This window comes from Camarhynchus parvulus, chromosome 9, assembly GCF_901933205.1.
Source record: "Camarhynchus parvulus chromosome 9, STF_HiC, whole genome shotgun sequence".
Taxonomy (NCBI): Eukaryota; Metazoa; Chordata; class Aves; order Passeriformes; family Thraupidae; genus Camarhynchus; species Camarhynchus parvulus.
The window spans coordinates 8,448,893-8,474,991 of NC_044579.1; the positions used below are offsets into that span (position 1 = coordinate 8,448,893).

The 26,099-nt window shown below is 62.0% G+C and overlaps 3 protein-coding genes across 6 annotated transcripts; 2 read left to right on the forward strand and 1 right to left on the reverse strand.

Moving 5' to 3' along the window:
- Positions 1-106: 106 nt before the first annotated feature.
- On the reverse strand, positions 107-7,308 carry PSMD2 (proteasome 26S subunit, non-ATPase 2). Its single transcript, XM_030954768.1, is given in 22 exon segments — positions 107-305; positions 383-501; positions 589-715; positions 881-975; positions 1,073-1,241; positions 1,373-1,456; positions 1,623-1,768; positions 1,855-1,956; positions 2,039-2,201; positions 2,543-2,630; positions 2,710-2,837; positions 3,227-3,312; positions 3,315-3,332; positions 3,497-3,643; positions 3,905-3,965; positions 4,155-4,299; positions 4,570-4,728; positions 4,832-5,056; positions 5,429-5,550; positions 5,798-5,962; positions 6,330-6,386; positions 7,142-7,308. Coding segments are annotated over 22 exon segments (2,724 nt in total). The 5' UTR covers positions 7,277-7,308; the 3' UTR covers positions 107-122.
- Positions 7,309-9,112: 1,804 nt separating this feature from the next.
- On the forward strand, positions 9,113-17,340 carry ECE2 (endothelin converting enzyme 2). Of its 2 annotated transcripts, none has more exons than XM_030954226.1 (19): positions 9,113-9,204; positions 10,847-10,933; positions 11,302-11,446; positions 11,635-11,850; positions 11,925-12,049; positions 12,193-12,339; positions 12,415-12,480; positions 12,653-12,841; positions 13,240-13,382; positions 13,499-13,613; positions 13,863-13,973; positions 14,170-14,268; positions 14,356-14,433; positions 14,616-14,719; positions 14,999-15,109; positions 15,413-15,480; positions 16,111-16,301; positions 16,383-16,478; positions 16,603-17,340. In XM_030954226.1, exons 1-19 carry the CDS (start codon positions 9,163-9,165, stop codon positions 16,777-16,779), a joined length of 2,310 nt encoding a protein of 769 aa, XP_030810086.1. In that variant the 5' UTR covers positions 9,113-9,162; the 3' UTR covers positions 16,780-17,340. The 2 variants fall into 2 exon arrangements, with proteins under 2 accessions (XP_030810086.1, XP_030810085.1); XM_030954225.1 differs by having other exon boundaries at positions 9,133-9,204; positions 10,844-10,933.
- Positions 17,341-17,826: 486 nt separating this feature from the next.
- On the forward strand, positions 17,827-20,803 carry LOC115906911 (mitochondrial ubiquitin ligase activator of nfkb 1-A-like). Of its 3 annotated transcripts, none has more exons than XM_030954460.1 (5): positions 17,827-17,871; positions 18,357-18,494; positions 18,730-18,817; positions 18,897-19,017; positions 19,773-20,803. In XM_030954460.1, exons 2-5 carry the CDS (start codon positions 18,381-18,383, stop codon positions 20,467-20,469), a joined length of 1,020 nt encoding a protein of 339 aa, XP_030810320.1. In that variant the 5' UTR covers positions 17,827-17,871; positions 18,357-18,380; the 3' UTR covers positions 20,470-20,803. The 3 variants fall into 3 exon arrangements, with proteins under 3 accessions (XP_030810320.1, XP_030810319.1, XP_030810318.1); XM_030954459.1 differs by lacking the exon at positions 17,827-17,871 and adding an exon at positions 17,881-17,906; XM_030954458.1 differs by lacking the exon at positions 17,827-17,871 and having other exon boundaries at positions 17,997-18,494.
- The last annotated feature ends 5,296 nt before the right edge of the window (positions 20,804-26,099 follow it).

Here is a 26,099-nt window from a genome sequence, read left to right on the forward strand (position 1 = left end):
ACAAGAAGAGGGCAGCACTAGTCTCCACATAGTTTATTTCCTTGACTTGCAGTAACAAAAACAAACTAGGGTTTTTCCCTCCCCTCCCAAACCGTCTACCCACCCCCCAGCTTCCCCTTGGCTCAAACATCGTAGTTGGGGTTCTTGCGTAGGATAACAAATCCCTCCAGGATGGGCGTCACAGGCACGTGCTCCTCTGTGGCCAGCTCTGCCCGCTCTCCATGTGCCAGCAGCACTGGGGTTGTGTGAGTCTGGAAGCCAGTGATGGTTTTGGGCTTGCCTGCCTGGCCCACCACATCCACAGCCTAAGAGAGAAGAGTGACATCAATGCCAGGGACACAGAGGGACATCAGCACAGCCCCCTGCCCTGGCTGCCCCTTACCTGTCCTACCCGAACCGACACAGGCAGAGGCCGCAGCTCCTCATCAAAGGTGACCAGCATGCGGGGCTGCATGGCAGCAACAAGGCCATAGAGAATGTAGTGGGATTTGCCCAGGATAACTGGAGGGAAGACAGAAGTAAAGGGGCTGAGCAATGCCCATGCTGCAGGGCAGAGAGAACTGGGGGGACAGAGCCAGTAGCACTCACTGTTGCGCACATCCAGGAAGGACACGAGGACGGTCAGCAGCCCAGCCACAGCCACCTGGCTCATGAGCTGGCGATCACTGTGGTATGGGCATAGGGTAAGTGTCCCCTTGCCCAGATGAGTCAGGCCCTGGTGTGGCAGAGAAAGTACATAAAAGAGCGATGGAGTAACCTGGGACTCCCAGCTCTGCCCTCAGGAGGGTGACACCCCCAGGACACCACTCTCGTCCCACACCCAGGGCAGGGACCCCACACTTCCCCTTCCACACACAAGCAGTGAGCACAGTATCATCACCTGGGCCAACCGCACCATGAAGAGGTTGTTGGGGTCTTTGGCGTGGTACTGGGCCAGCTGCCGCAGCATTGCTGCCAGCCGGGCATTGTTGGTACCTGGGGACAAGGAGGCGCAGGCAGAGTAGTGTACAAGGCACGGGTCTCCCACCTTTCCCCCCAGACAAACCCCAAACCAGGCCGTCCCCAGGCTTACCACTGCCCACCATGCCCATGGCAAAGATGGAGTTGTAGGAGACCTCGGGGTCAGCATCGTGGGAGAACTTGCTGAGGGTATCGAGGATGTTGAGCCGGGGATTGGAGACTGAGATAAGAGCCAGGGCCAGGGGCACAGCCCGGCGGAGGGTGGGCTCCCCGTACCGCAGCTGCGGAGAGGGGAGGGGGGTGTTAGATCAGATCACTCAGCACAGCAAGGTCTACTGAGATGTGAGGCAACACCCAGTTTCTACTCCGAGGTCCCTTCCCGGCTCTGTGCTGTCCCCCTGGCGTCACTCACCAGGTGGCCAAAGGTGCGCAGGCCCATCTCCGCACCGATCTCCTCGCCCATGGCAATGAGCGCGATCCCCAGCACCGCCACGCCCTGCAGGGGGGACACAGGCCCTGAGTGCCAGGCAGGGAGCACCCAGCCCAACACCCAAGCTCTTAAGCCTCTGTGCCCACCCGAGGCCTAGGGGGAAGGGCCTTAGGAACCCTTTCAAAGCCAGTTCCTGCTCCAGGAACACAGACCCCAGCCCACATTTCTGCACCTGGTGAGCACCCATGTCAGCTGAGCTCTCTTTCTTCTCCTTCTCTTTCTTGTCCTTTTTGTCCTTGTCCTCCTCTTTCTCCTTGGAGTCAAAATGCTCACTGCAGATGTGCAGGAGCTGTTGCACCTTCAAGACATTCCCTGAGCCTGGGCAGAAAGTGGAGGGCCAGGATCAGCAGGCAGAGGACCCTGCACCTGCTCCTGCCTCCCCCACCTTGACCAGCCCAACTCACCCGCATAAGCACAGATATCCACCAGCGTGTTGGCAAAGCTGCGGAATGGCTCTGACACCACCTCCAGCGCTGCCAAGATGGCCTCAATTGCCTCTCCCTTCCCTGTCAAGGAAAGCATAGTGGTTAAAGGACAGCATGGAGGGATGCTCCCACCCCATGATCCACTGGCACTGCCCAGCCTTACCCAAGTGGTTCAAGCCCAGGCCAAGTGGCAGCCACCGGGCGTAGGTGTCCTTCAGTTCTGTCTCTGATTTTTCCATTATGGTCTGGAGGATAGTTGAGGTGACATCCCCATTGCAGGAGCCCACTGATATCATCCCACAGGCCAGGGCAGTCACACCAGCCACCTAGTGATTAGGGGAAGGAGCCATGTCATATGCAGGGACAGCTCAGAGTAAGCTGGCCTATAACACTAGGTACCCTTGGTCTCCACTTCCTATGAAAATCTGGGCTACTGCGAGACCTGATGGTTTCCTACCCTCCTAAATCTGCTGCAATGCCATTGTGGCAGCAGCTCAGATAAGGAAAATAGGGTCATGCTCTTCTGGCACAGCACAGTGCTGAGCAAGGACATGTGGCCTTGCTCTTGGAGCTCAAGCTGGCTGCAGTCAGCACCTGTACTCCCAGGAGCTCTGGGCCGCTGCATGGGGAAGCAGGAATCACAGGCAGACCCTGCCTTATGTCCTACCTCCATGCTGGACTTGGAGTCTCCCATCACAGGCAGCAGCAAAGTCAGGACATCCTCGCGGTTGGAGCCTGCATAAGCCAGTCCCAGCCTGCAGAGAGTCCAGAGGGGTGTGAGGGAGGAGCTGCACCACCCTGTGCAGCACGGGGAGGCTGGGGCAAGGCTCTTACCCAAAAATGGCTCCAATCCTCATGGTGTTGCTGTTGTGGAGGACATAGTCAGACAGGAGGGCCAGGGCAGGGTCACACTCATTTTTCACCCCTGAGTTGACGATGCCACAGGCCAGGAGGGCTCCAGACTGCAAGGCAGAAGCCCCATCACACACTAGCCACCAACACACAAAGCTCCCTGCCAGCCAGTGACTGATGTCACCTCATACATCACACCCCCCCGCAGGATGGGCAAGTTGGTATAAAGTGAGCAACGCCGCTCTGGATCAAGCTGAGAAATCCAAAGCTCATAGCTCTGTGACAAGGGGAGCCCCCAGAGTGCTTCAGTCAGTCCCCAAGAGACCAGCACCTCACTGTGAGCTGCTCAAAAGCCTGGGATACAGGGCATCCAACTCTTCTCTGTGCAGGAGCTGAGCTGCACAGGGGACCAAAGCAAGGACCATTCCCCAGCCAGCTGCACACTCAGCTCACAGCAGGACTGCCCCATGCAGACACAGAGCCAGGATCTGTCACTGACCTTGATGTAATCCTCTGAGGAGTACAGGTACTTGTCGATTTGTGTGAGCCCCCCATCCACATCCCACAGCAGGATTGTGCCCAGGAGGCTGCAGCACTCAGCATCCCTGTGGTTGCAGGGAAGAAAGGCCCTCATCAGGCCTGAACTATGTGCCCTGTCTTGTGGTAGCCAGGGACATAGGCCAGCTCAGACACCTTTACCCCAAAAGGGACAGAGTGGTAACCCCAAAGCCTAGAGGCACCTCCAGCCCTGCCCAGCCAGCTAACTCACCATGGTCCTTGTTCTTGTACAACCATTTATTGCCATCATCTGTCAGCAGCTTGTCCTGTCCAAAGGCAGCATTCACAAAGCCGTTCACAAAGGACGAGGCCAAATTCATCCGGGCTGAGTCCACTTGGGAACCACTTCCCCCAAACCCTGTGGAACAATGACAGGCTGAGGAAAGCAGCAACAGAAGCCCTGCCAGCCCTCAACATGCAGCCATCCCACACCATAGGGGAATGAGGACCTGTCCTATCACAAGCAGGAAGGAGAAGCCCAAATCCACAGGCCAGAGACCATGGGCAGGCCATCTGCCCACCTCAGATACACATCTGACCACATAGGCTCAGAGGTGCTTGGCAGCCTCAAGAACTCCACACAGACAGGGATGATAAAAGCCACAACACAAGCCCTTACGGTTATTCTCCAGGTGGGTTTTGTAAATATCATCTGGCACTTTAGGCTCCATGATGTCCAGCTGCAAAGACAAGGGAGAAGGAGGTTACCACCCAGCCAGCACATCCTACAATGGCAACCTCTCCAGGAGGTGTCTGGCCCAGATCATAGGGATGATGGATTTCTTCTCCAATCTTGCTACAGAGCCTGGCAGCCAGGGCAGCCACAGCTGGAGGTAGCCCAGGGTGCTTTTCCCAGCTGGGACACTCACCTCTCTGGCTAAGGCCAGGAAATTGCTGTTGAGCTGGACATTGGACATGATCTCTGTTAAGTCCTCGTACTCCTCCACATCCTCGTTCAGCTCCAGGAAGACCCCATGGCGGCCCAGCATAAAGGCCATCTGCTTCTGGACAACTCTGTGCAGAGGGGAGGGGTTTCCTGAGTGCCCAGAACCCAGCAAGCCCCAGCACAAACACAGGTTCACCAAGCAGTGAGCCAACCTACCCTGCCCAAGGCATACAGACGTAAGCCACTCCTGCACATTCTCATTTCAGGGACAAGAGTCTCAATCCAAACCCCCAGACACCTCTGACAGTGACAGATCCAACCAATCTCTGCCCAGATGGGGCGCCTTGCCCCACCAGGATGAGCAAAGGCTGCAGAGGGCAGGGAACATCTCTGCTTACACATCTTTGCAGGAAGTGAAGATGTCCTCCACCAGCTCCACGTCATTGAGCATCAGAGCCAGGCGCAGGGCTTCGGGGTAGCGATTGAATTTGCGGAAGATGCCCAGGGCACAGCGCAAGAGAGCCGAGTTCTCGGGCTCCGGGACGTAGCTCACACAGCTTTGAGGAGGAGACAGACACAAGGGTGACAACCAGATCAGGCAACCTTGGCCCCACAGGGATCAGGCCCCACCCAGCACCTCAGCCTGCCAAGCCTCCTCACCTGGTCAGATAGAGGCACACTTTGGAGTAGGCATTGTCATCGATGTACTTCTCCAGCATGTCCATCTGCTCTATCTCCATGAGCAGGTCACAGGCCTCGTGCTCCGCATTGTGGGCCATGTTGTAGGGGACGATCTCCTTGACCAGGGTGAGGAGTGTGTCCCTCTGAGCCTTGTCAGCTTCATCAATTTCCTGCCACTCCTTGGCCACCTCTCCTGCCAAGTGCCTGCAGGAACAAAGGGACATCACCACTACAAAAACCAGCTTCACTGAGCCATGAGAATAGGGAGTAGCTGCTCCCAGTTAGCCAGGGCTCTGTAGTGTTTATGGAGGCTCTGCATTCTGCAGACCTTATGGGGGACAAGGCCAGAGGAGAAACAGGATTAAGACCAGAGATTTCAGAGGCCATGGCAGCAAGACCTCTGCAGCTAGAAAACCATCGTGAATAGAGCATGAAGTGACACTTGTGCAGGTGTGATAGCAGCAGCTGAACACATGACCAGCTAGTCAAGACACATCCCAGCCAGGCCAGAGCTAAAGCACTCCAGCAAATTCCCCTGAGCCCTTATCCTTCCCCTCTGGTTCCCCTCAGGCTTACCTGACGTATTCATGCCCCCAGGATGCCAGCTCCTCTTGGGAGCCCACCAGCCGGTACTTGAGACACTCACGCTCCCCACTCATGGTCATGGCCAGGACAGAAATGATGTCTGCTGCAAAGCGCTGCAGAAAGAGTGCAGAGCTCCAGACACAGGCCAGGCACAGGGAACCAGGGGCAGCCAGGGACACAACACCCTCCCTGCACCTGCAAACCACCAGAGGTGGCAAAGGTACCATCCTAACAAGTTATAATCCTCTGGAGCAAGTCACAGAGAGTGCTGTAAGATCCCAGGGTCCAGAGGACTCTGCAACTGCCTGCCCCAGCAGTGTCCCCTCAGTCACATGGGATGGTGGGGCCAAGAGTTTCTACCTTGTTCTCTCCTGGAGCCATGTTCTCATAGATCTCCTTCAGCTTGCCATAATGGGGCCGTAGGAACTTCAGGGGTTTGGGAACGGAGGTCATGGAGGTGGTGGAAGAGCGGATCTGCCTCCGCAGCTCCTCCAGGGCTGGGCGGTAAAGTGACGTGTCCTTCTCCTGCAGAGGGAAGCTGCCTGTCAGGGGCTGGTTCCTGAGCCACCACCTCGCCAGCCCTCCCCAAACACAGCCCTGGCTCTTAGCAGAACAGCCCCCCACCCTGGGCTGCCTCTTCAGCCCAAGAGCTGGAGAAGGAGGGCACAGCAGGGTAGAAAGCTTCTCTCACATCAGGGACACAGAGGTCCCTTGGGCACAGGTCAGACAGGCAACAAGGCTGGGGGACAGATCACAGCAGACAAGCAGGGGCCCACCCCACTCAAGGTAAAATCCCCCCATCTCCACTGCACAAGGAACAGCCATAAGCAAGAGACAGACAGAGTCAAATCCTGGCCAGGATTCCTTGCTGAGGGACACAGCACAAACTCACCCCCAGGCGCTCCACCAGCATCTCCAGCTCATCCTGCAGCTGCTTGTCCTCCTCAGACTGCCAAAATGCACAGGGAAAAGCAGAGTTAAGGGTGCAGAGCACAGGAAGTCCCAGTGTGATAGAGGCAGGGATGTCACCCCAAGCCGCAGGGGTACCCGGACAAAGTGATGCACTCATTGCTCAGGGCACCACCCTGCCCCAGTGCTGCCAGGGTGGAGCAGTGCTCACGTTACTGGGGATACCCTCCCAAAGAAACCTCCCATTCCTGGGCTGTGAGATGCATCTCCCCCATTACTCTGTGCTGTATGAAAACAACCCCACGGAGAGGGGCACGTCAGGCCACAGCCCAGCGGGGGCACTCCACCGACAGCAGCCCCTTCACCCACAGACTGTGTCCCCCAGCCCACGGGGACCGCCAGAGCCAAGGTCACCCCCGCGCTGAGCAAAGTGGGGATCCCTCCACAGTGCCCAGTGTCACACACACACAGCCTGGTTACACCACGGCTTCCCTCACCAACGCTCCTCTGAGACCCCCGAGCCCCCCGCCCAAAAATGGGAGCCCTCAATGGCGTCACGCGGGCACCCCACGACGTGCCGGGGCCCCGCCGGAGGGAACCCCTCGCTGCCGTCACATGCCCGCGCTGGAGGGAGTCCCCGGAGGGATGCTGGCCGCCGCCGTGACGCGGGATGACGTCCCGTTCCCGGGGGGATGCCGGCCAGCCCCGTGACGCGGGATGACGTCCTGCCCCGCCGGTGACGCGGGCCCGAACGGGCCGTGACTCAGCTGCGGCCCGCGGCGCGGCGGCACTCACCAGCTCCTGCTCCTTCTCGGGCCCGGAGGGCGGGTCCCGGCGGTCCCGGCCCCAAGGCGGCGTGGGTTTCTCGTCGCCGCCCGCGCCGGGGCCGCCCTGCACCCGGCTCTGTCCGCCGCCACCGCCCGCGTCCATGTTCGCCCGGCCGCGCTTCCGCCGCACCGCGCCTGCGCAACGCCGTGACGGCACCGCCGCGCGCCGGGGGCGGGGCCAAGGGCGGGGCGGCCCCACGTGCGGGGACAGCGGCGCCGACACCGGCATTGAAACCAGTACCGGCACCAGTTCCGGTACCGACACCAGTACCGGTACCGACACTGACACCGGCACTGAAACCAGTACCGGCACCACTACCGGTACCGACACTGACACCGGTACCGACACTGACACTGACACTGAAACCAGTACCGGCACTGGCACCGACACTGAAACCGGTACCGACACTGACACTGACACTGAAACCGGTACCGACACTGAAACCAGTACTGGCACCGACACTGAAACCGGTACCGACACTGACACTGAAACCGGTACCGACACTGAAACCGGTACCGACACTGAAACCGGTACCAGCACCGACAATGAGACCGGCACTGATACTGAAACTAGTACCGATATTGACAATGACACCGGCACCGATACTGACACGGACACTGACACGGGCATCTTCACTGACGCCAGCACCGGCACTGGCACCAGCACTGGCCCTGACACCGGTACCGACACTGACACACCGGTATTGACACCGACACTGGCACCAACAGTGGCACCGGCACTGACGCTGGCATTGGCAGCGGCACTGGCAGCTGCAGACCCGGGGCTCCGCCACCCTGGCACGGGCAACGCTGCCACCCGAGCTGGGCGAGTGAAGTAGCATTGCTGGCAGGCTTGCGGTGACCTCACATGTCACAGACACCCGTGGGCAGCCTGGTGGCCCAGCCCCTGTGCTCACGCACACGCTCCGTGCTGTGTCCCCGGCTCCGCAGCTGGGGCAGCTGGCGCTGCCTTCACCCTGTCCCCCGGCACCCCGGGGAGCGCTTCCACCCCCGGAACAGCGGCGCCCCGGGCACCGAGCGGGTGATCTGCGGGGACGCCCTGTCCCGGACAGGCGGTCACACAGCGCTGGGAGCTATCGAGGCAGGATGTGAAGTTGTGCACAGCCCCGGCCTTCTCCTTCTCCTTGCTCACTGCCAAGGCGCTGAGCACGGCTGTGCGCCCCTGGTGCGTGTGCTGTGGCACGGGCCTAAGGGTGACGTCGGGGTGCCGTCCTTTGGGTACCGGGGACGGGGTGTCGGTGTGCGTGTGTGCATCCATCCAGCTGTGCGGGTGCTGCGCGGGGGTGTGCCGCGTGCCGGAGCACGGCGTGCTGCTGCCGCTGTGCACCATTACCGGCCGCTGCCGGTGACCGGTACCGTGCGGCGCTGCGGTGCCCCATGAGCGCTGAAGACAACAGCCGGTCCTTGGGTCCCCGCGTGCGTGTGCCGGTGCCCGCTGCGGGCAGCCGGATGTGAGCCCGAGTTCTGCTGCCCGTGCCGGTGAGGGCGCCGGTCCGGGTGCCGGTGCCGGTGAGGGAGGCTGCGGGTGCCTTTGCGGCTCACGATCTCGGCGCCTTTGCGGCTCTCCGGGGGTGCAAGCGGCGCTGCCGGTGCAGATACCGGTGCGGAGCTCCTCCCGTGCGCACGGCGGTCACCCTGCTGGGCGGCCAGGCCGAGCGGAGCTGAGCGGTGCCACTGGGCTGGGCACCGGGGTCCCCGCTCCAGCCCCTCCCGGGCCGCCGGCCCCCGTCGCCCCCGCCCGGTGCCTGCGGTCCGCGCGCCGCCGGTCTCAGCCCCTGCGGCTCCATCCCTCCGGCGCGGCCCCATCTCCACCCGGCCCCATCCCTGCCCAGCCCCGGTGCCGGTCTTGGCGGCAGCGCGGCGCCCGGTGCGGGCCATGGCGGCGGCGGAGGCAGGCGGCGCTGCGGCGGCGGCGGGGGCCCGGCGCGGCCCGGGCGGGGAGCGGAGCTAGGCAGCAGGCGGCCCGGGATGGCCAGGATGAACGTGGCCCTACAGGAGCTTGGACACGCCGTGAGTGCCCGGGGCAGCGGCGCGGCCGAGAGGAGGGCAAGGGGAGCGGGGACGGGGGACACCGGCGAGGGGCTCGGCGAGGGGGACAGGAGGGGGTCGGGGCACAGGAGAGCCCCGGGGCTGGAGAACTCAAGGAGCTGCGGGGGCTTCGGGAACCAGGGGGAGGGAGGGAGGGCGGGGGGGGGACTGGTGGATTACGGGGGGCGGCGAGAGCCTATGGGATGCAGGGGCTGCGTGGTGCCGGGGCAAAGGGAACTGAGCGGCTAGAGGGTCCCTGTCCCCCATGGTGGAGGAAGAAGGACCCCCTCCAAATCTCTGCCTGGGGTTGGGCAGAGGGAACTGGGGTGGTTCAGGCATGGCCCCACAAACCCCACTCCACTGAGTACGGTAATGCTGCTCATAGGGGAGCCCCAAGACAGCACCTCTGGAGGGGGCAGGGGGCCCTCTCCCCATGGGTCTCAGCCCTACAGAGGGGGTAGGAGGAGCCCCAGAAGGCGACTCCTGCCTTGAGGATGCCACAGAAGATGCTGGAGAGGGGGTGCTGGCTATTGCCCAGGATGAGGACCACCCAGGAGCGGAAAGGAGCACTTTGAGGAGAGCTGGGGTGGTGGGGGGGCCAGGCTGGCCAAGCTCCTACAGGATGCTGAGCAATCCTTCCTAATGCCAGCACCTTCCAGGAGCCCGACCCAGTGGGGGGCTCCTGCCATCTCCTGCCTATCCCACCTTCCTGCTGCTGCCCTTGGCGATGCCCCCCCCCCATCCCAGCAGTGTGGCAGTGGGCAGAGCTGGGCATGAGGCACACTCCTTGCTTTCCCCCCTGCCCATCATCCATCCCACCCCAGCTCCTTCCTGGCCCATGACAGCAGCCCTGCAGGCTGGGCATTCACTTTAGTCTGCAGCACAGTCTGGACAGTGAGCTGCAACCCACCCAGGCGTTAGCTCTGAAGCCTGAGGATAGCTCACAACCAGCGGCATTGCTGATTCCCTTCCACCAAAACCTCCAGCATTTTCTTCTAGCTTATCCCCCCCTCCAATGCTGCTGGCTCAACTCCACCACCTCCCTCTTGGCTGAGTCCTCAGCAGCCCTCACGGCTGGATCTGCGCAAGCTGCCTGCCAAGGCCAGGAATAAGGGGGACCCTGTCCTGCTGGCTGGTACACACTGCAGTGCCCCTTCTCCCCTTGCACACTCTGTCCTGCATCTTGGTCCCCCTGGAGCTATGATGGGGCTGGAAGCACTTCCAGATGTTTCAGACTGGTGCACATCTGCATGGAAAGTTCCAGTCAGGGGAGGAGGGGTGAGACAGCAGCACTAGGAAACCGTTGCTTGGTGACGGGGACCATGTCTCCGTGGCGATGTGTCACCTGTCAGCAGGGTGATGCCATGGCTATGCAGAGGGATGCTCCGGTGACGGCCCCCAAGTCCTTCATTAGCAGCTCTCCCCGTGCCCTCCAGGGGCACACAGGGATGGGGACAACCTCTGGGGGAGGCCCAGGCACACCGAGGGGGGTCAGGAGCTGCCTCAGCCTGGCTGTGTACTCACTGAGCAGGCACTCGGCCCTGCTATAAGAGCCAGAGGGTGTAGCAGGGAGGGGAGCAGCTACCCCCACGCCCCTGCCCCAGCCCGCTCCCTCCCTCAGCAGATGCCCAACTACAAGCGTGCCACGCTGCAGGACGAGGAGGGGCCGGAGCCAGCGGGGGATGGCAGCACCTCTCCCGACAGCGTGGAGGTGAGGTCTGCCCCGGCTCCTCCATCCTTCCCCTCTCCAGCCCCCGTCCTCACCCTCTGGGGCCTGCCTGCAACCAAGTGGGCAGTGGGAGCAGGGTTGGGAGCCAAGCCAGACATGGCTGTCCCCAGGGATGTGCTGGGAGTCAGCCAAAATGCGGCACAGAGCGCGCCTGGACGATCGTCCTTCCTTGTGGCTTGGGAGGGCTGCCAGCACTCACCACGGGCTCGCCAGGGCCGGTGGGCAGGGATGCCCTGGTGCCCCCGTCCTCATGCAGCCACGCCAGGCACTGGGGAGTGGGGGGAGGCAAGGGGGGGCAGTGATGCTCGGCCCCCCACGGTGCGATGGCAGGTCCTGCTCCTCCTGCCCAGGTGGGGTTCCGGAAGGGGCCGGGGACGCTGCTGAGCCGCCTGGCCTCCCGCAGCCAGCTGGAGCTGGTGCTCTGTGCCGTCGCCGTCTCCCTGGCCCTGCTGCTCAGCGTCGCCGTCGTCACTCTGGCCATTCAGTACCGCAGAGGTAGGGAGACTTGGCAGCAGTGTCCCCACACCCGGGAGGATGAGGAGTGATGGGTCAGCCCAGAGTTAGCACCTACCTGCTCCAGGTGCTCTGCCCATCCTGGGGTACAGACAGGGCTTGGCCCCGCTCCGTGCCTCGGTTTCCCCCAGTACGCTTGCGCCCAGCCCCAGGCATGCCTTCCCTGCCAGATCCCTCTCACAGCACGTGCCTGACGGATGCCTGTGTCCGGGTGGCCAGCAAGATCTTGGAGGCCCTGGATACAGAGACGGACCCGTGCCAGGACTTCTACCAGTACTCGTGCGGGGGCTGGATTAAGAGGAACCCGCTGCCCAACGGGCGCTCCAAGTGGAGCACCTTCAACAGCATCTGGGACCAGAACCAGGCCATCATGAAGCATCTCCTAGGTGGGCACCAAGGGGTCGCAGACACTGAGGGGGTGACCCCTGTGTCACTGGGGCTGACCCACAGCCTCCCGCAGAAAATGCCACCTTCAACTCCAGCAGCGAGGCAGAGCGGAAGACACAGCGGTACTACCTGTCCTGCCTCAAGGAGCAGAGGATAGAGGAGCTGGGCTCCCAGCCCCTTATGGAGCTCATCGACAAGGTGGGCACACACCCACACGTGAGCTGAGCTGCCAGGGCTCGGCCCACCACACCTCCTGCTTGGCTCTTCACGTAACTGGGGAGGGAGTAACCTTTGGGATGCACTCCATCCCTCCCTGAGGTACCAGCTCTGTCTGCTGGCAGATTGGGGGATGGAACATCACTGGCTCCTGGAACCAAACCAGCTTCATGGAGGTACTCAAGAGCGTGTCAGGCACATACCGGGCAACCCCCTTCTTCACAGTGTATGTGGGTGCAGACTCCAAGAGCTCCAACAGCAACATCATCCAGGTTGGCACCTTGGCCCCAGGGGTGGCAGACACCGGGGCACACCAGAATGTCTATGCTGCCCCTGTCTCCCCACAGGTGGACCAGTCGGGGCTCTTCCTCCCGTCCCGGGATTACTATCTGAACAAGACTGCCAATGAGAGGGTGAGGCTGGCTGCTGGGCATGCTGCCAACTGCAATCAGGGGAAATCCATGGCACTGGGGTGCGAGCAGCACTGGGACACACCTGGCATCTCCATCCTGCCTGTTGGGTGCCCACCCCAGGGAGGTGGGATGAACTGTGCTTGGCACTGAGGCAGGGCTTGGGGTTCCACAGGTTCTGGCAGCGTACCTGGACTACATGGTGGAGCTGGGCACGCTGCTGGGGGGCACCCCAGAGCCCACCCGCCTGCAGATGCAGCAGGTGCTGGACTTTGAAACCCAGCTGGCCAACATCACTGTGCCCCAGGCTGAGCGGCGGGATGATGAGAAGATCTACCACAAGATGAGCATCGCCGAGCTGCAGGTGGGCATGGCCCCAAGCAGCCTGGGGACACCCTTCTGAGACATACAGGGACTTGTCCAGAGGGCACCAAGGGGTTTGTGCCCATTTCTGTCCTTACTCTGGGACACCCTGGGCAGCCCCATCTGTGGTGGGACATGCACTGGGTGTTGAAGAGCAGTGCCCATCCCCGCAGTTGTTACCATTTGGGGGAAGCTGCCACCTCATATTGTGGGGTCCGGGGTCCCCTCCCTGTCCTGCAGCATTAAAAGCATTAAGGGTGCAGAGAAGGATCTGGAGTGGTGAGGGACTTTGGGTCCTTCCCAGAAAACACAGTTCCTGCCCCAGGAACTGAGCATGCTGAGCAGGACGCAGCATAGCCATGCCAAGCCCCTGGTGCCACATTCCTGTGTCCCCTCCAGGTGCTGGCCCCTGCCATTGACTGGCTGGATTACCTTTCCTATGCCCTGGCCCCACTGGAGCTGACAGACACGGAGCCTGTGGTGGTGTACGGGGACACCTACCTTCAGCAGGTCTCTGAGCTCATCAATGACACTGACAGGAGGTGAGACTCCTCCATATCCCTGGCTGCGGCCCCCACGGCAGGGACACATTTTGGGCTCATCAGTGTCTTGAAGTCATAGACCATGGTGAGCTGCAGCATCTTCTCTGCCCCTGCAGCATCCTGAACAACTACCTGATCTGGAACCTGGTGCAGAAGACAGCCTCCAGCCTGGACCAGCGCTTCGAGACAGCCCAGGAGAGGCTGCTGGAGACACTCTATGGCACCAGGAAGGTAACGGAGGGCCCTGGGATCAGACCTCTCCACACTCAGCCTGGAAGCAGCCAGGACCTCCTCTGTCCTTCAGATGCCCTTGGCATGCTAAGACCTGGATGCTTCAGCGGGAGCCCAGGGATTATCTTTTGGGATGGGGGCATTGCTGCTGCCTATCTCCCCTCTGATGAGGCAGAGCCAGGCTGGGTGAACGCAGGGGAGCAGGGGAGTGAGCTGAGGGTTTCACTGACCCTCATCTCACTCCCACAGTCCTGCACACCCCGCTGGCAAACCTGCATCTCCAACACGGATGACACACTGGGCTTTGCACTGGGCTCCCTCTTCGTCAAAGCCACCTTTGACCGGGACAGCAAGGCCATCGTGAGAATACTTCTGTCCCCATCCCCTCCCTCCCCATCACCATCTGTGGGAATCCCAATTCTGCCCAAGCCCCAGGGCTGGAAGGCAGGGAGCTGGAAAACGGGACCCCTAGCCCTGGGGAGGTTGTACCCTGCCCACCCTGTCCCCACCGAGGCATTGTGGGGGGTAGGGGGCCCTCATTGCCTCCCCTCCCCAGGCTGAGGAGATGATCAGCGAGATCCGTGCAGCCTTCGAGGTATCCCTGGACCAGCTGGACTGGATGGATGAGAAGACCAGGCAGGCTGCAAAGGAGAAGGTGACCCCAGGGAGGGAAGTGGATGGGAAACCTCACCCTATCCATATAAGCTCCCCAGTCTCACTGCTGGGGCCTCTCCCCATGCAGGCGGATGCCATCTACGACATGATTGGCTTCCCTGACTTCATTCTGGACAACAAGGAGCTGGATGATGTCTATGATGGGGTAGGGGGCACCTGGCTTGTGGGAGAGAAGCTTGGTCATGCCAAGCTTGGGGGGCCCCCACTGTCGAGCAATGTCCCTATTTGGGACATTGTGCAAAGCCACCCAAGTACTGAGCTCATCCTGGCCAGGGTGTGGGGAACCACCCCAGTGGACCTGTCCTCATCCCTCCTCTTCCTCACCAGTACGAGGTCTCTGAGGACTCCTTCTTCCAAAACATGCTCAACTTCTACAACTTCTCTGCCAAAGTGATGGCTGACCAGCTCCGGAAACCCCCCAACCGCGACCAGTAAGGGGTGGGCTTGGGTGGGAGGAGGGGAGGATGTGACCCTGGGTGCCTGGATGGCACTGGTTCAGTGGGGAGGAGGTCACCCTCGTGGGGTAGCACAGCACAGTAGGTCACCTGTGGTAGCACAGGTCACCTGTGGTAGCTGTAGCTTATCCCCAGGCAAGGTCCTTGGTAAAAGTGTCAGCCTTGGGCAGGGCCCTGCGGTGGGCAGTGGCACAGGAGGGGCCGGGGTGACAGGGACACACCCCTGCCTGTGCCCTGTCCCACCTCCCTGCCCAGGTGGAGCATGACCCCACAGACTGTCAATGCCTATTACCTGCCCACCAAGAACGGGATCGTCTTTCCTGCTGGGATCCTCCAGGCTCCCTTCTATGCCCGCAGCCACCCCAAGTGAGTCTGGCATGGGGGGCACTTCCTGGAGCCAGGGGTTGGATCAGGGCCAGCATGCCACAGAGTTCCCCTACAGTCACAAATAAAAGCCCTGAAGGGCTTGAGTGTCTCTCAAGGCTTTACATGCTGCAGTCAAGACAGCCTGAGTCCCCTTAGGGCCACCAGTGTCCCCAACAGGAGTGATTCCCACTTGGGTCCCAGCTGGAGCAGAGTGTCACTGGCTGCCCAAACAGAGATGGGGTGGCTGCAATGGCATCATTAACACATCCTGTACTTACCTGGTTCTTTCTTATGGCCCCATAGAGCCCTTAATTTCGGTGGCATCGGCGTGGTGATGGGGCACGAGCTGACCCATGCATTTGATGACCAAGGTGAGAGCCCACAGGCACCGCTGGCCCTGACCCCTGTCACCTTCCTGTCCCCCCCCAGCCCCTGCCCCTGGCATGGGGAAGAGGTGCCCTGGGTGCACAGGGGTCCCGCTTTGCCATCCATTGCATCATGTGTGCTCGTGCCCCCCTGGCCACCCCCTTCTATCATCCTGTCTCCCCAGGTGGCACCTGCCGATACCTTCCCCCGGCTTCTCTGTGCAGCTTTCGCTTCATCCGCTTGGTGAGGACACAATGTCTGCAGCCCCAGCCCCCTCCTCATCCTCCTCCCTCCCGGGCGTGGGATGGGTCCCTCTCGCATCCACTCTGCTTTGCACCTTCACCACAGCCCCGGAGCCGACATGGGGTCAATGAGGGAATTTGGGGTCACAGATGTGGGCTGGGGTAGCGAGAATGCACTGGGGGATGCCTGGGGACCCAAGTGCATGGCTGAGCCCCAGGCAGAGCCTGCCCACAGCAGGGGCTGGGGGATACCAAGGTGCCAGGCCCCCCTGGCATCCCCCGGTGCCCATTCCCCCACCACGCCCCATTCAGCTTCAGGACCCCCTGCAGCAGAGGGGCTGCAGTGGGACGGCTCCCCCTGGTCCCACCCCAACCCACGGCTCGGTTCTGCAGGACGGGAATATGACAAAGAGGGAAACCTGCGGCCGTGGTGGCAGAACTCCTCCCTGGAGGCCTTCAAGAACCGGACGGCGTGCATGACGGAGCAGTACGGCCGCTACACCGTCCACAGCGAGAAGGTGAACGGGCGGCAGACCCTGGGCGAGAACATCGCCGACAACGGCGGGCTCAAGGCAGCCTACAACGTGAGTGCCGCCATCCGGAGGGGACACGAACCCTCGTGCCTGTCTGTCCCTTCCCGGAGCTTCAGGCCAGCTCTCCCGCAGGCTTACAAGTCCTGGCTGCAGAAGAACGGGGAGGAGAAGCGCCTGCCAGCTCTGGGGCTCACCAACCACCAGCTCTTCTTCGTGGGCTTTGCGCAGGTAGGGCGGAGCAGGATGATGGGCTCCCCGTGCCTCCCGGGCTGCTCGGAGCCACCCCGCAGCTCCCCGTCCCGCACCGGGGGGTGCTCGGTCCCCATCCCTGAGGCTGCTCCCGCCCCAGCAGGTGTGGTGCTCCGTCCGGACGCCCGAGAGCTCCCACGAAGGGTTGGTGACCGACCCGCACAGCCCCGACAAGTACCGTGTCATCGGCACCCTCAGCAACTCCCGGGACTTTGTCGAACACTTCGGCTGCCCCCTGGGCTCCCCCATGAACCCCGGCAAGCACTGTGAGGTGTGGTAGGGACGGGGAGGGTGCTGGGGGCAGAGGGGACGATACTCTGCCGTGCTCCCTCTCCCCAGACCTCAGTGGCTGCCGGAGCTGGCCACGGGCAGAGCGCAGTCCCCCTGCTGTGCTCACACTGCACACCCCCCTCTGCACCCTCCCCGGCACACACGGCCCCGCACCAGGCACCCACCGCAGCCCCATCCACGGCTTGGGGCTGGACACGGCCGGCAGAGAGGCTGTAGCACCCCCAAAACGCAGTTTTGCCCCCCAGCCTTGACGTGCTTGAGTCGGGCACAGCTCAGTGGCCCCTGCGCTGCGTCCCTCCCTCAGGCGGGCAGGTCAAGGCGTCCCGGGGAAAGCATTAGAGCCACGATCCCCCTGCTCCTGCCCCCCAACCTGCCGGAGACGGAGGCTGGGGGCCATCCGGCTCCGCGCTTCCCTTGTCCCCTCCCACTCCAGCTTGGCTTCCCCATCCACCTCTGCTGGGACCAGCGGGCGGCAGCGGGGACTCTGGTGCCTTCAGCTGTGGGTGGCTGTCGCCGAGTTTATTTAACGATTAAAAGCAGTTTCCACTTACTCCAGCAGCTCCGGGTCCTTGGCGGTGCTGGGGCGGGAGGAGAGGGGGGATCCGGACCGCTGTGGGGGGCGGCTGCAGGGCTGGGCACGCGTGGGAGGTGAGACACGCCGAGGGAGGGGAGCGGGGGCGGTATGGCTGGGAGGACATTCCCCGAGTGAGGGAAGCGAGGGGTGGGGAAGAACACAGCACGGCTGGTGGGGACCAGTCAGAGCCACGGGACTTCCCTGCCTGCCCCGAGCCTCCACTCCGAGCTCCCGGGGCCCGCCCCGGCCGGTCCCACCCCGCACAGCGCGGCCCCAGCCCCATGCCGGGATCTCCCGAACTCCCGGTACCGGGACCCCGCGGGACGCCTCGGCTGCGGACAGAGCCGCTCGCAAAGGCTGCTGGGAGTTGTGGTTCTGCCCGCGGACGACGCAGGGCACGACAGGAGCTGTAGTTCAGCATGAGGAATGCTGGGAGGGGTAGTTCGGCCACGGCAGGACCGACGCCTCACCGCGAGGGCCGGACTACATTTCCCAGCAGGAAGCGCGGTAGGGCCAGGGTCCGGGCCTGGGGCGCCTCGGGGGTACGGGGGCATCGGGGCCGGGCGCGGCGGCGGGGCCGGGCCGGGACCGAGCCGGGGGCTGGGCCGGGACAGATCGGGGGGCCGGACCCGGGTGGGAGCCTGGGCCAGGTCCCGGGCTGCGTCACGGGCGCTGGGCCTCGGCCCGATCCCGGGTGCGGTACTGGGCCCCGGCTGGGCCCGGGATGCAGGGTCAAGCCGGGTACCGGGCACCTGTGGGTGCTGGAGGTGAACTGTCCCCGCTGGGGCCGTGGGCAGGCTTGGCCCTGGGGCAGCAGAGCATGGGGACAGGGGCGGAGGAGCATCTCTGCCTTGGGGTCAGGGGCAATTAGACAAAGCGCCGCCTTGGGGACAGGGATCCAGGGACACCCCTGCCTTCGGAACAGGGGCAGTGGGATGTCCCTGTCGTGGGTGACACGGCCCCATTCCCCAGACAGCACGCTCACCTTGCAGGCGTTGTCGCCCAAGCCTGGCACCATGGACAAACACATCACTCCAGGGGAGCTGCTGTGTCTGGGCTCCAGCCTCGCCTTCTCTGGCCTCTTCTACTACCTGTACAGGAGGAAATCCAGAGTCGTGACTCGCATACAGGTAGCCCTGTCTCTTACATGCTCTTTCCTGCTCGCTGTCTCTTCCCTACTGCCCTCCACGCTTTGATTTGGGTGCACACACTGATACCTGCAGCCTGCTCCATCCTCTGGTGACTTCATGACATGCAGAACTCAGCAGGTCACATCCTGCAGGCCAGAGGTCTCCACAGAGCCATTCTTGGCCTCCTCACTGCCCTGTCCCTGCCCATGCTCACACTGAGTCCATGCTCTTCCAGGAGGCCCCAAAGCTCCAGGTCGATGACAATTTGCCAGCCCTGGTGTCTGCAGCTGCGGGGCGGTGCCTGCCTTATGTTGCCCTGGAAGGTAAGGACACCCTTGGCCCTGCACGAGGGACAAGGGCCAGGATCTCCTCTTTTGGCCGTGACACATCCCTTGTCCTTAGGCATAGTGCTGCCAGCCCAGGCTGCACTGACCAGCCACTACCATGAGGGGCTGCAGGGCGTGATCCAGAAACTGCAGCTGAAGGAGCATCGGCTGATCTGGAACAGCTTGGCCCGGAGCTGGTGAGTGATGGGAAGGGGCCGCAGGAGGGGGCTTGCAGCAGCGAGTCCAGACCCCATCATCTGGGGCCACATGGCAGAAAATAACTTGGCTGAAGACTTTAGTCCCTATGCTTAGTTCAGCACCAAGAGCTCAGAGCTTCTCTGTGTTGTGGCCAGCAGAAACAGGGCAATGATCATCCCCTGGTACTCAGCACTGGTGAGGCCACACCTCGAGTCCTGTGTCCAGTTCTGGGTTCACTCAGCTCAGGAAGGCCATTTAGCTGCTGGAGCAAGTCCAGAGAAGGGCAGCAGAGCTGGTGAAGGGCTGGAGCACATGTCTGATGAGGAGCAGCTGAGGGAGCTGGGGATGTTTAGCCTGCAGGAGACTCTGGGGTTGCCTTATTGCTCTCTCCAATGCCCTGAAAGGAGGCTGTAGCTAGGTTGGAATCAGCCTCTTCTCCCAGGCAGCCAGTGACAAGGCAAGAGGAAATGGTCTCAAGCTGTGCCAGGGGAGGTTTTGGTTAGAGATTAGGAAGAACTTCACGTGGAGGATGATTAGACATTGGAATGAGCTGTCCAGGGAGCAGGAGGCTTTACCACCAGGGATGCAGTGGAGTTGACATCCTTGGAGGTGTTTAAGGAAAGACTGGACATGGCATTTAGTGCCATGGTTTAGTTGACGGGCTGATACTCAGTCATAGATTTAACATGATGATCTCAGAGGTCAGCCTAACTGATGCTGTGATTCTCCACACCCCAACCCTCTGTGCTTGCAGGAGCGAGAGCGAGCGGGTGCTCTCAGAGCAGATCTACACCGTCCCCTTCCTGCTGGCCTCGCCGGGCCCTGAGGCAGCCACGCAGGTGAGTGTGGACAGCCCGCTCCAAGCCGTGTGCCTGCCCCTGGAGATGGTGTACGAGCGGTTCCAGCAGCCATCGCACGGCTTCCGCGACCTGCTGGGCCAGTACCTGATCGGGGAGAAGCCCAAGGGCATCCTGGAGACAGAGGAGATGCTGCGGGTGGGGGCCGGGCTGACGGGCATCGGGGAGCTGTCCCTGCAGCCCGACGGCTCGCTGCACCTCCAGCCGCCGGCCCAGGGAGGCGAGTTTTTCCTGTGCCTGGGGGACTGGCAGACGGTGCTGTCGGAGCTGGAGTCGGCCAGCGGGCTCTGGAAGGGGGCAGCGTTGCTATGCGCGGCCGCGGGGCTGGCCGTCCTCCTGCACGCCCTGTGCCGCGCCTACCGCCGCTCCCGCCCCGGGCAGCAGCCCGAGGACAAGGAGCTGGATGGGGAGGAGGGCGGCGACCGGGCACCCGAGGACTCGTGCGTGGTGTGCCTGTCGCGGCCCCGCGAGTGCGTCCTGCTGGGCTGCGGCCACATCTGCTGCTGCTTCCGCTGCTTCCAAGCCTTGCCCACCCGCCTCTGCCCCATCTGCCGGGGCCCCATTGACCGCGTGGTGCCCCTCTACCAGGCCTGAGAGCACCTGGGGGTGCCCAGGCAGGGGCAGCGTGATCCGGGCCAAGCCTGGAGCCTGCAGAAATCTCAGCTGTCTCCTCGTGTGCAGCTGTGCAATTCCTTTTGGGAGGGAGAGGTCTTGGTGTGCCCTTCAATCTGCTCTGGAGAGGAGGGGAATTACAGCCTCCTCATCCTCCCTTTGTCTGCCAGAAGGACCCCCCTAAACGTGAAGGCTTGGGGAAAATCTACACAATGCCTGAGCTGAGGAGCTGAGACCCCAACCCCACACTGGGGCACTACTTTGGCTGCCAGCTATTGGACTTGTGTCTCTTTCTGAGCCATGACCTCCCAAAAGCGACGCAGGACTTCTCCCTTGTGGTTTTTTTCCAGTGTGTGGATTTGTGGGGAGAATTATTAGGGCAAGACCAGAGCTGATGGGACACAGCCAGCACAGTGGAGTGGCAGAGACCCAAATCCCCCTGACCCACTGTGTTATACCTTGGTGCCACCTTTGTCCTGCCACCCCAATCAATGTGCCTGCAGCCCAGATGACACTGGGGACACCCAGGGGCTGGCAGTGATGAGTCCCTTTGCCAGCTGCTCTATCACCAAGATGGGAGCTGTGTCCCTCTGTCACTCTCTGCAGGGAGAACAGCTTTAGAGTGCCACAGAGCCTACAGCCATGTCCAGCCCCACTGCACCCGGCTTTCCTGCTGACCTCGGGAACAGGACTGGGTGTGGGAATGGCTTGCAGTGGTGTGTGAGTGGTAAAGCCAAGGAGCTGAGCTTGGCCTCACCTCTTCCTTCGCGCCGTTCAGCTGGGGGCTGGGTGGGGGCTGGGAGCCAAGGCTCTCCCCTTGCAGGGGTGGGCAGCACTGCCTCCCCTCCTTCCTCATCCAAGGAGCTGGCCCAGGTTGACAATGGAGCCCAGGTGCATCTCCTCCAGATGCAGCCCTGGATGGGGGGTGGCAGGACACACAGGACCGTTGCCAAGGTGATTGTGCTCCTCGGGTCTCCATGGCAACTGCTCCCCTGGACTGCTCCCCATCACTGCCTGGCTGCAGTTGCCCAGGCAACCCACGGGCTCTCCTGGCTCCTGCAGCTTTGGGGCACCCAGGGTTTGGGGGTGGGGGACAGTGCTGGCAGGCCACTGTCAGCCAGGCAGCAGTGTTGAGATTGGAGGGGGATGATGTGCCCCCTCCCCAGGGCAGTAGCCACAGTTGCAGCTGGGCTGGGAGCCTGCTTGGGGCAAAGGTACCTTGGCAGGGTTGCCCCCAGGACTCACAAGCAGACAGGAGGCCCCAGAGGACCCAATAAGGCCTCCTGGGACCCACATGCATTTTTGGGGTGGGCATGTGTGGGGGACTTCTCTCCCCCCACCCCGCCTTTTTCTCAGCCCAGCCTCTTCCCTGGGCTGCAGAGTGAGCAGTGGGGCCCAGATTCCCCCTCTCACCCCCCCAGCATCGGGCATTCCCCCCGCAGCAGGAGGGATTTCAGGAAGGAGATAAATACCAGATGGGAGAGGGCCGGGCTGCCAGGAACACACTCCCTGCATGCCAAGAGCTGCTGGCGCGAGTGGGCGCGTGGGCCGGGGAGGGCGGGGGGTGCCCCTGCTCCCCGAGACTGCTCACCTCGTTCCCCAGGGCCCAGCAGCCACACAAGGACGGGACAATTAGACAGGGGTCTGCACCCCCCGCTCCCCTTTGCCCCCAGAGGTGCCCAGGGCAGGGAACACATCCCTTGTGGAGGGAGGCTGCCACCCCCCGGTGCTGGGGCACAGCCTTACTCTAGCCCCACGCGGGTCTCTGCCACCAGCCCAGCAGTGGCCTGGCTGCAGCTCCAGCTGCCAGTCCTGCCTGGCATGGCTCCGGGCAGCAGCATGACTCACCCCCTCAGCTCACCCCCAGCCAGAGCTTGCCGTGCCAGATCCGCGGCACGGGCTGGCACAGGGGCTGGCACAGGGGCTGGCCAGCCACGCTGCAGTGCCCACATCCCCAGACAAACCTGCTGTGTGCCCCTCATGGGTATTTGGTCAGGAGCAGGACAGTGGGGAGCTCACAGTGCCTGGGCTGAGCACTGCCCAGCCTCCCTCTGTGTCACACAGGCCTTGCATCCTGACAGCTGCCTCCTCACACCCACAGGGTGCCCCTGTGTGCCAGCCCATGCCCATGGCCTCCACCCGCTCCCCCCAGGGCTGCCAGCCCGCTCTGCCTGCCTCCCTGTCTGTTGTCATGGTGACCAGATATGTGGTGACAGGCGAGGATGGAGCCTCACACCCCAGCAGGGCTGTTTGCCCAGAAGGGTGGCCAACCCCCCCTTCCTGCTCTTCCCCTGTCACCCCCGGGTGTCAGCAGGGGACCCTCCGTGGAGCCCCTGCCCCAGGCAGTGTGCTGGGGGTGCTCCATCTGCTCAGATGCCAGGATTGCAGCTGTGTCCCAGGCAGCTCATGTGAGGAATGGGGACAGCGCCATCCTCCTTCCACCTGCCCTGACAGGGCATCTCCCAGGCTGTGCACAGAGACAGACAAACTCATCTCAGTAATGACAACCTGTCTTTCTTCCCAGGGGGAGACACTGTCCCTGCAGGGACAGCCTGATCTTCCCCCAGCAGCAGCTGCAGGAACAGAAGATGAGGAGCATGCCACTCCTGCACACTTGCCCTGGGCTCACCCACAGGACAGCTGCCAAGCAGGACACCTGTCCCCCAACATCTCTGCCCTGTGGTGACAGTTTTCACCACAACCATCGTCCCACAAGATCATCCCCAGTGCCTGTACCCAGCCCAGTGTGTGTCTCTGCTCCCCCAAAACACCTGGACTGTGGCACAAAGTGGCATCCCCATCTGGACTGTGACTACTGAGAGCCACCAGCAACCAGGGACGGGTGCACCCCCAACCTTACCAGTGACAGTCCCTGTACTGGGATGGGGACTCAGGGAGAGCATCAGTGCCAGCAGCAGGCGCTCAGTGAGGCCCCCAGTGGCTGCCACTGCTGTGAAACAGAAGTGCCATTTCACGTTTCTTGGCAGGGCTGGAAGCAACACAGATGGAGGCACCCGCACTGGCCTCCTGGCATGCCTTGGCAGCCCCCAGCTCTGTGGCACCAGCCCCAGGTGATAGCACTACCTCCAGACGTGCAGCAGGGAAAGCCCTGGGTCCTGCGGCTGATGCTTCCTGCCTCCTTTCAGCTCCCTGGCATCCAGTCACTGCCTGCCAGGATACTGACCCCATTCCTGCCAGGCCTTGGACTGGATGGGAGTGCCTGGTGGTTCCCAGCTCCAGCTGCCCGGGATTCCTGCAGAGCATGGGCAGGAGGTGCTCCACCACAAGCCACTTGCACACACACAGGGTGATTTTCCACCATAAAACCACTTGAACCGTCAGTGACTGCAGGAAAAGCTCTCACCTCCATCACAGCACCTGGACTAGGCACCCGAATTCCCACAAGGATGCAGGGCTCAGGGGCAGCATCCAGGTGTGGAGCTAGGGCATGGCAAGTACTGGTGAGCTCCCAGAGCATGGCCCAAGTGTGGGCAATGCAGCACAACCCTACTGCCAGCCCCACTGCAGCTGGGAGTCCGATGCTGTGCCTCCTACCCAGCTCCGTATCCACCGGGGGGGCATGGCTGGCCTCCAGCCCTTGCATCATCCCCAAGGTGTCCCAGCCCAGGGGCTGCTGCCCAGGTTTAAGGAGCCAGGGCAGGAAGAACACCCTGCTTCCCACCCCCACAGCCTCTTCTTTCCGGTGGAGTTGGCTTTGTGTTGGACAAAAGGCTGCAAAGGAAGCAAGAAAGGAGATTACGTGGCTGCTAAAAGACGGATAAGGAAGGTGGGATGAGAGCCAGGGGAAGGAGGGTGCTCATCTGGCTCACCAGGGGGGATGCTACATGCAATGGCAGGGGATGAGGGGGGTCTCTCATGCACCCCATTGCCAGCCCACTCACATCCAGGCCCTGGGTACCTTCCCCTGCTACTCAGGGATGCGTGACAAGCAGCACCCTTGGGGAACCAGAGACTAGAGCTGTCCCAAGGAGATGCAGAGCCCAGAGCCACAGCATTGCCCTGTCCCACCCACAGCCCAGCTGTGCTGGCACAAATCCAGCCCTCCTCCTGCCTGGGATGGGCAGACAGTCCTTCCCACACCCCACATCCCAGGCAGCCCCACAGAGCTGCCCCCCACCCCACAGCCAAGTCAAGCAGCCCCCGCAGGTGTGAGGCACTGTGCAGATACAGGTGTGGGATATGTGGGGCCATTCCCAGGGTGACCCCTTTCCAGCCTCTCCCCAGCAGCCTGCCAGGCTGGAAGCCCTCCTGGAGCGCTGCACTCACATCCCACACAGCCCATCTGCTCCTCTCCTCGCTCGGCCCCGGCCCCGCGCGTGCCACGCTCTGCCTGTCCCTGCCCACGGGCAGGGCACGTGGGCTCAGCAACGGGAAAAGCAGGCCACATCTCAGCGTGGGCCTCTTGCCTATTTTCCCAGGCACTTTTCACAGGAGCAGGAGCTTTCACATGAAAAAGTTCAAGCTGGTTCTCCAGCAAAGGCATGAATAAAAGAATTGCCTTGCCAGGAGAGCAGGTACCACTGTCCCGACCTGGCTCTGGTAGGGGACAGCAGGGACCGATATTCTGCAGATCCAGACACAAAGGTAAAAGCATGGCTGAGCCTTCCCAAAATAGAAGAACCTGCCTTCTCTCATGGACCAGCGCAGCTGATGCTCTTCTGCAGCACCTTTCAACAGGATCTCAGCTATGGCGATGCTGGAACAGCAAGATGTACCACAGGCCTGTCTGGAAAATGCCACTCTCACCCCCTCAAGATATTCTCACTGGGCTGTGGGCTGGCATGAATGAAGTGCCATTTCCATTCAGGGATCTGGCTTTGCTGCAATCCAGGACCCCCACATGAGCAGTGGGACCTGGATGCGAGGGAACAGCAGGAACTGGGCTGCTCCAAGACAGGATGGTCCTCTCCAACCAGCCACAGCCACTGCTGCTGTCACCATCAGTCCAAAATCCAGGGGTCACGGCTGTAGCCACAGTTCACTCAAGAAGCACCAGCTTTATCCTGAGCTTAAATAGCCCCTCAGCTGCCCCAGTGACCTGAATGGGGGAGGTCCTGGGTGAGGCTGCTCAGAACCACCAATGCCAGTTAATGCAATCACTGCCCTGGCTGTCAACAATGTAGGAGGAAAGATCTGGGGTGGGTCTGGGGTAGAGGTGTGTACATCAAATGGGGCTCTGGGGGGACACTGGGATCACCACTTGCTGCCCCATCACAGCCCTTCCCCTTTTTCACAGAGAGCACTCAGGGAAGGGTCAGTGGGACAAGGGGTGTCCCAGGGCACTGTCCCCACATGGCCACACTTACAGACACCTGCAGAATTACACCTGTGCGCCCCTGCATTCTGCAGAGATACAGAATGGGAGAATTGTACAAACACACGCACACGTGGGGGGCAAGAGGACTGGAGGGGTTGAGGCAGGACTGGTGTGGCTCCACAGGGGAACCCCAGCACTGCATGGGGCTACAGGAGTGGGGGTCTGGATGGGTGTTGGGAAAGAGACACAAGTGAGGGGCTGAGGTAGATCCAGGGTGGGAGCTGGCCTGGAATCCTGAGGGTCGAGCTGTCTGGTCTGTGGGGTGTTGGGGGAC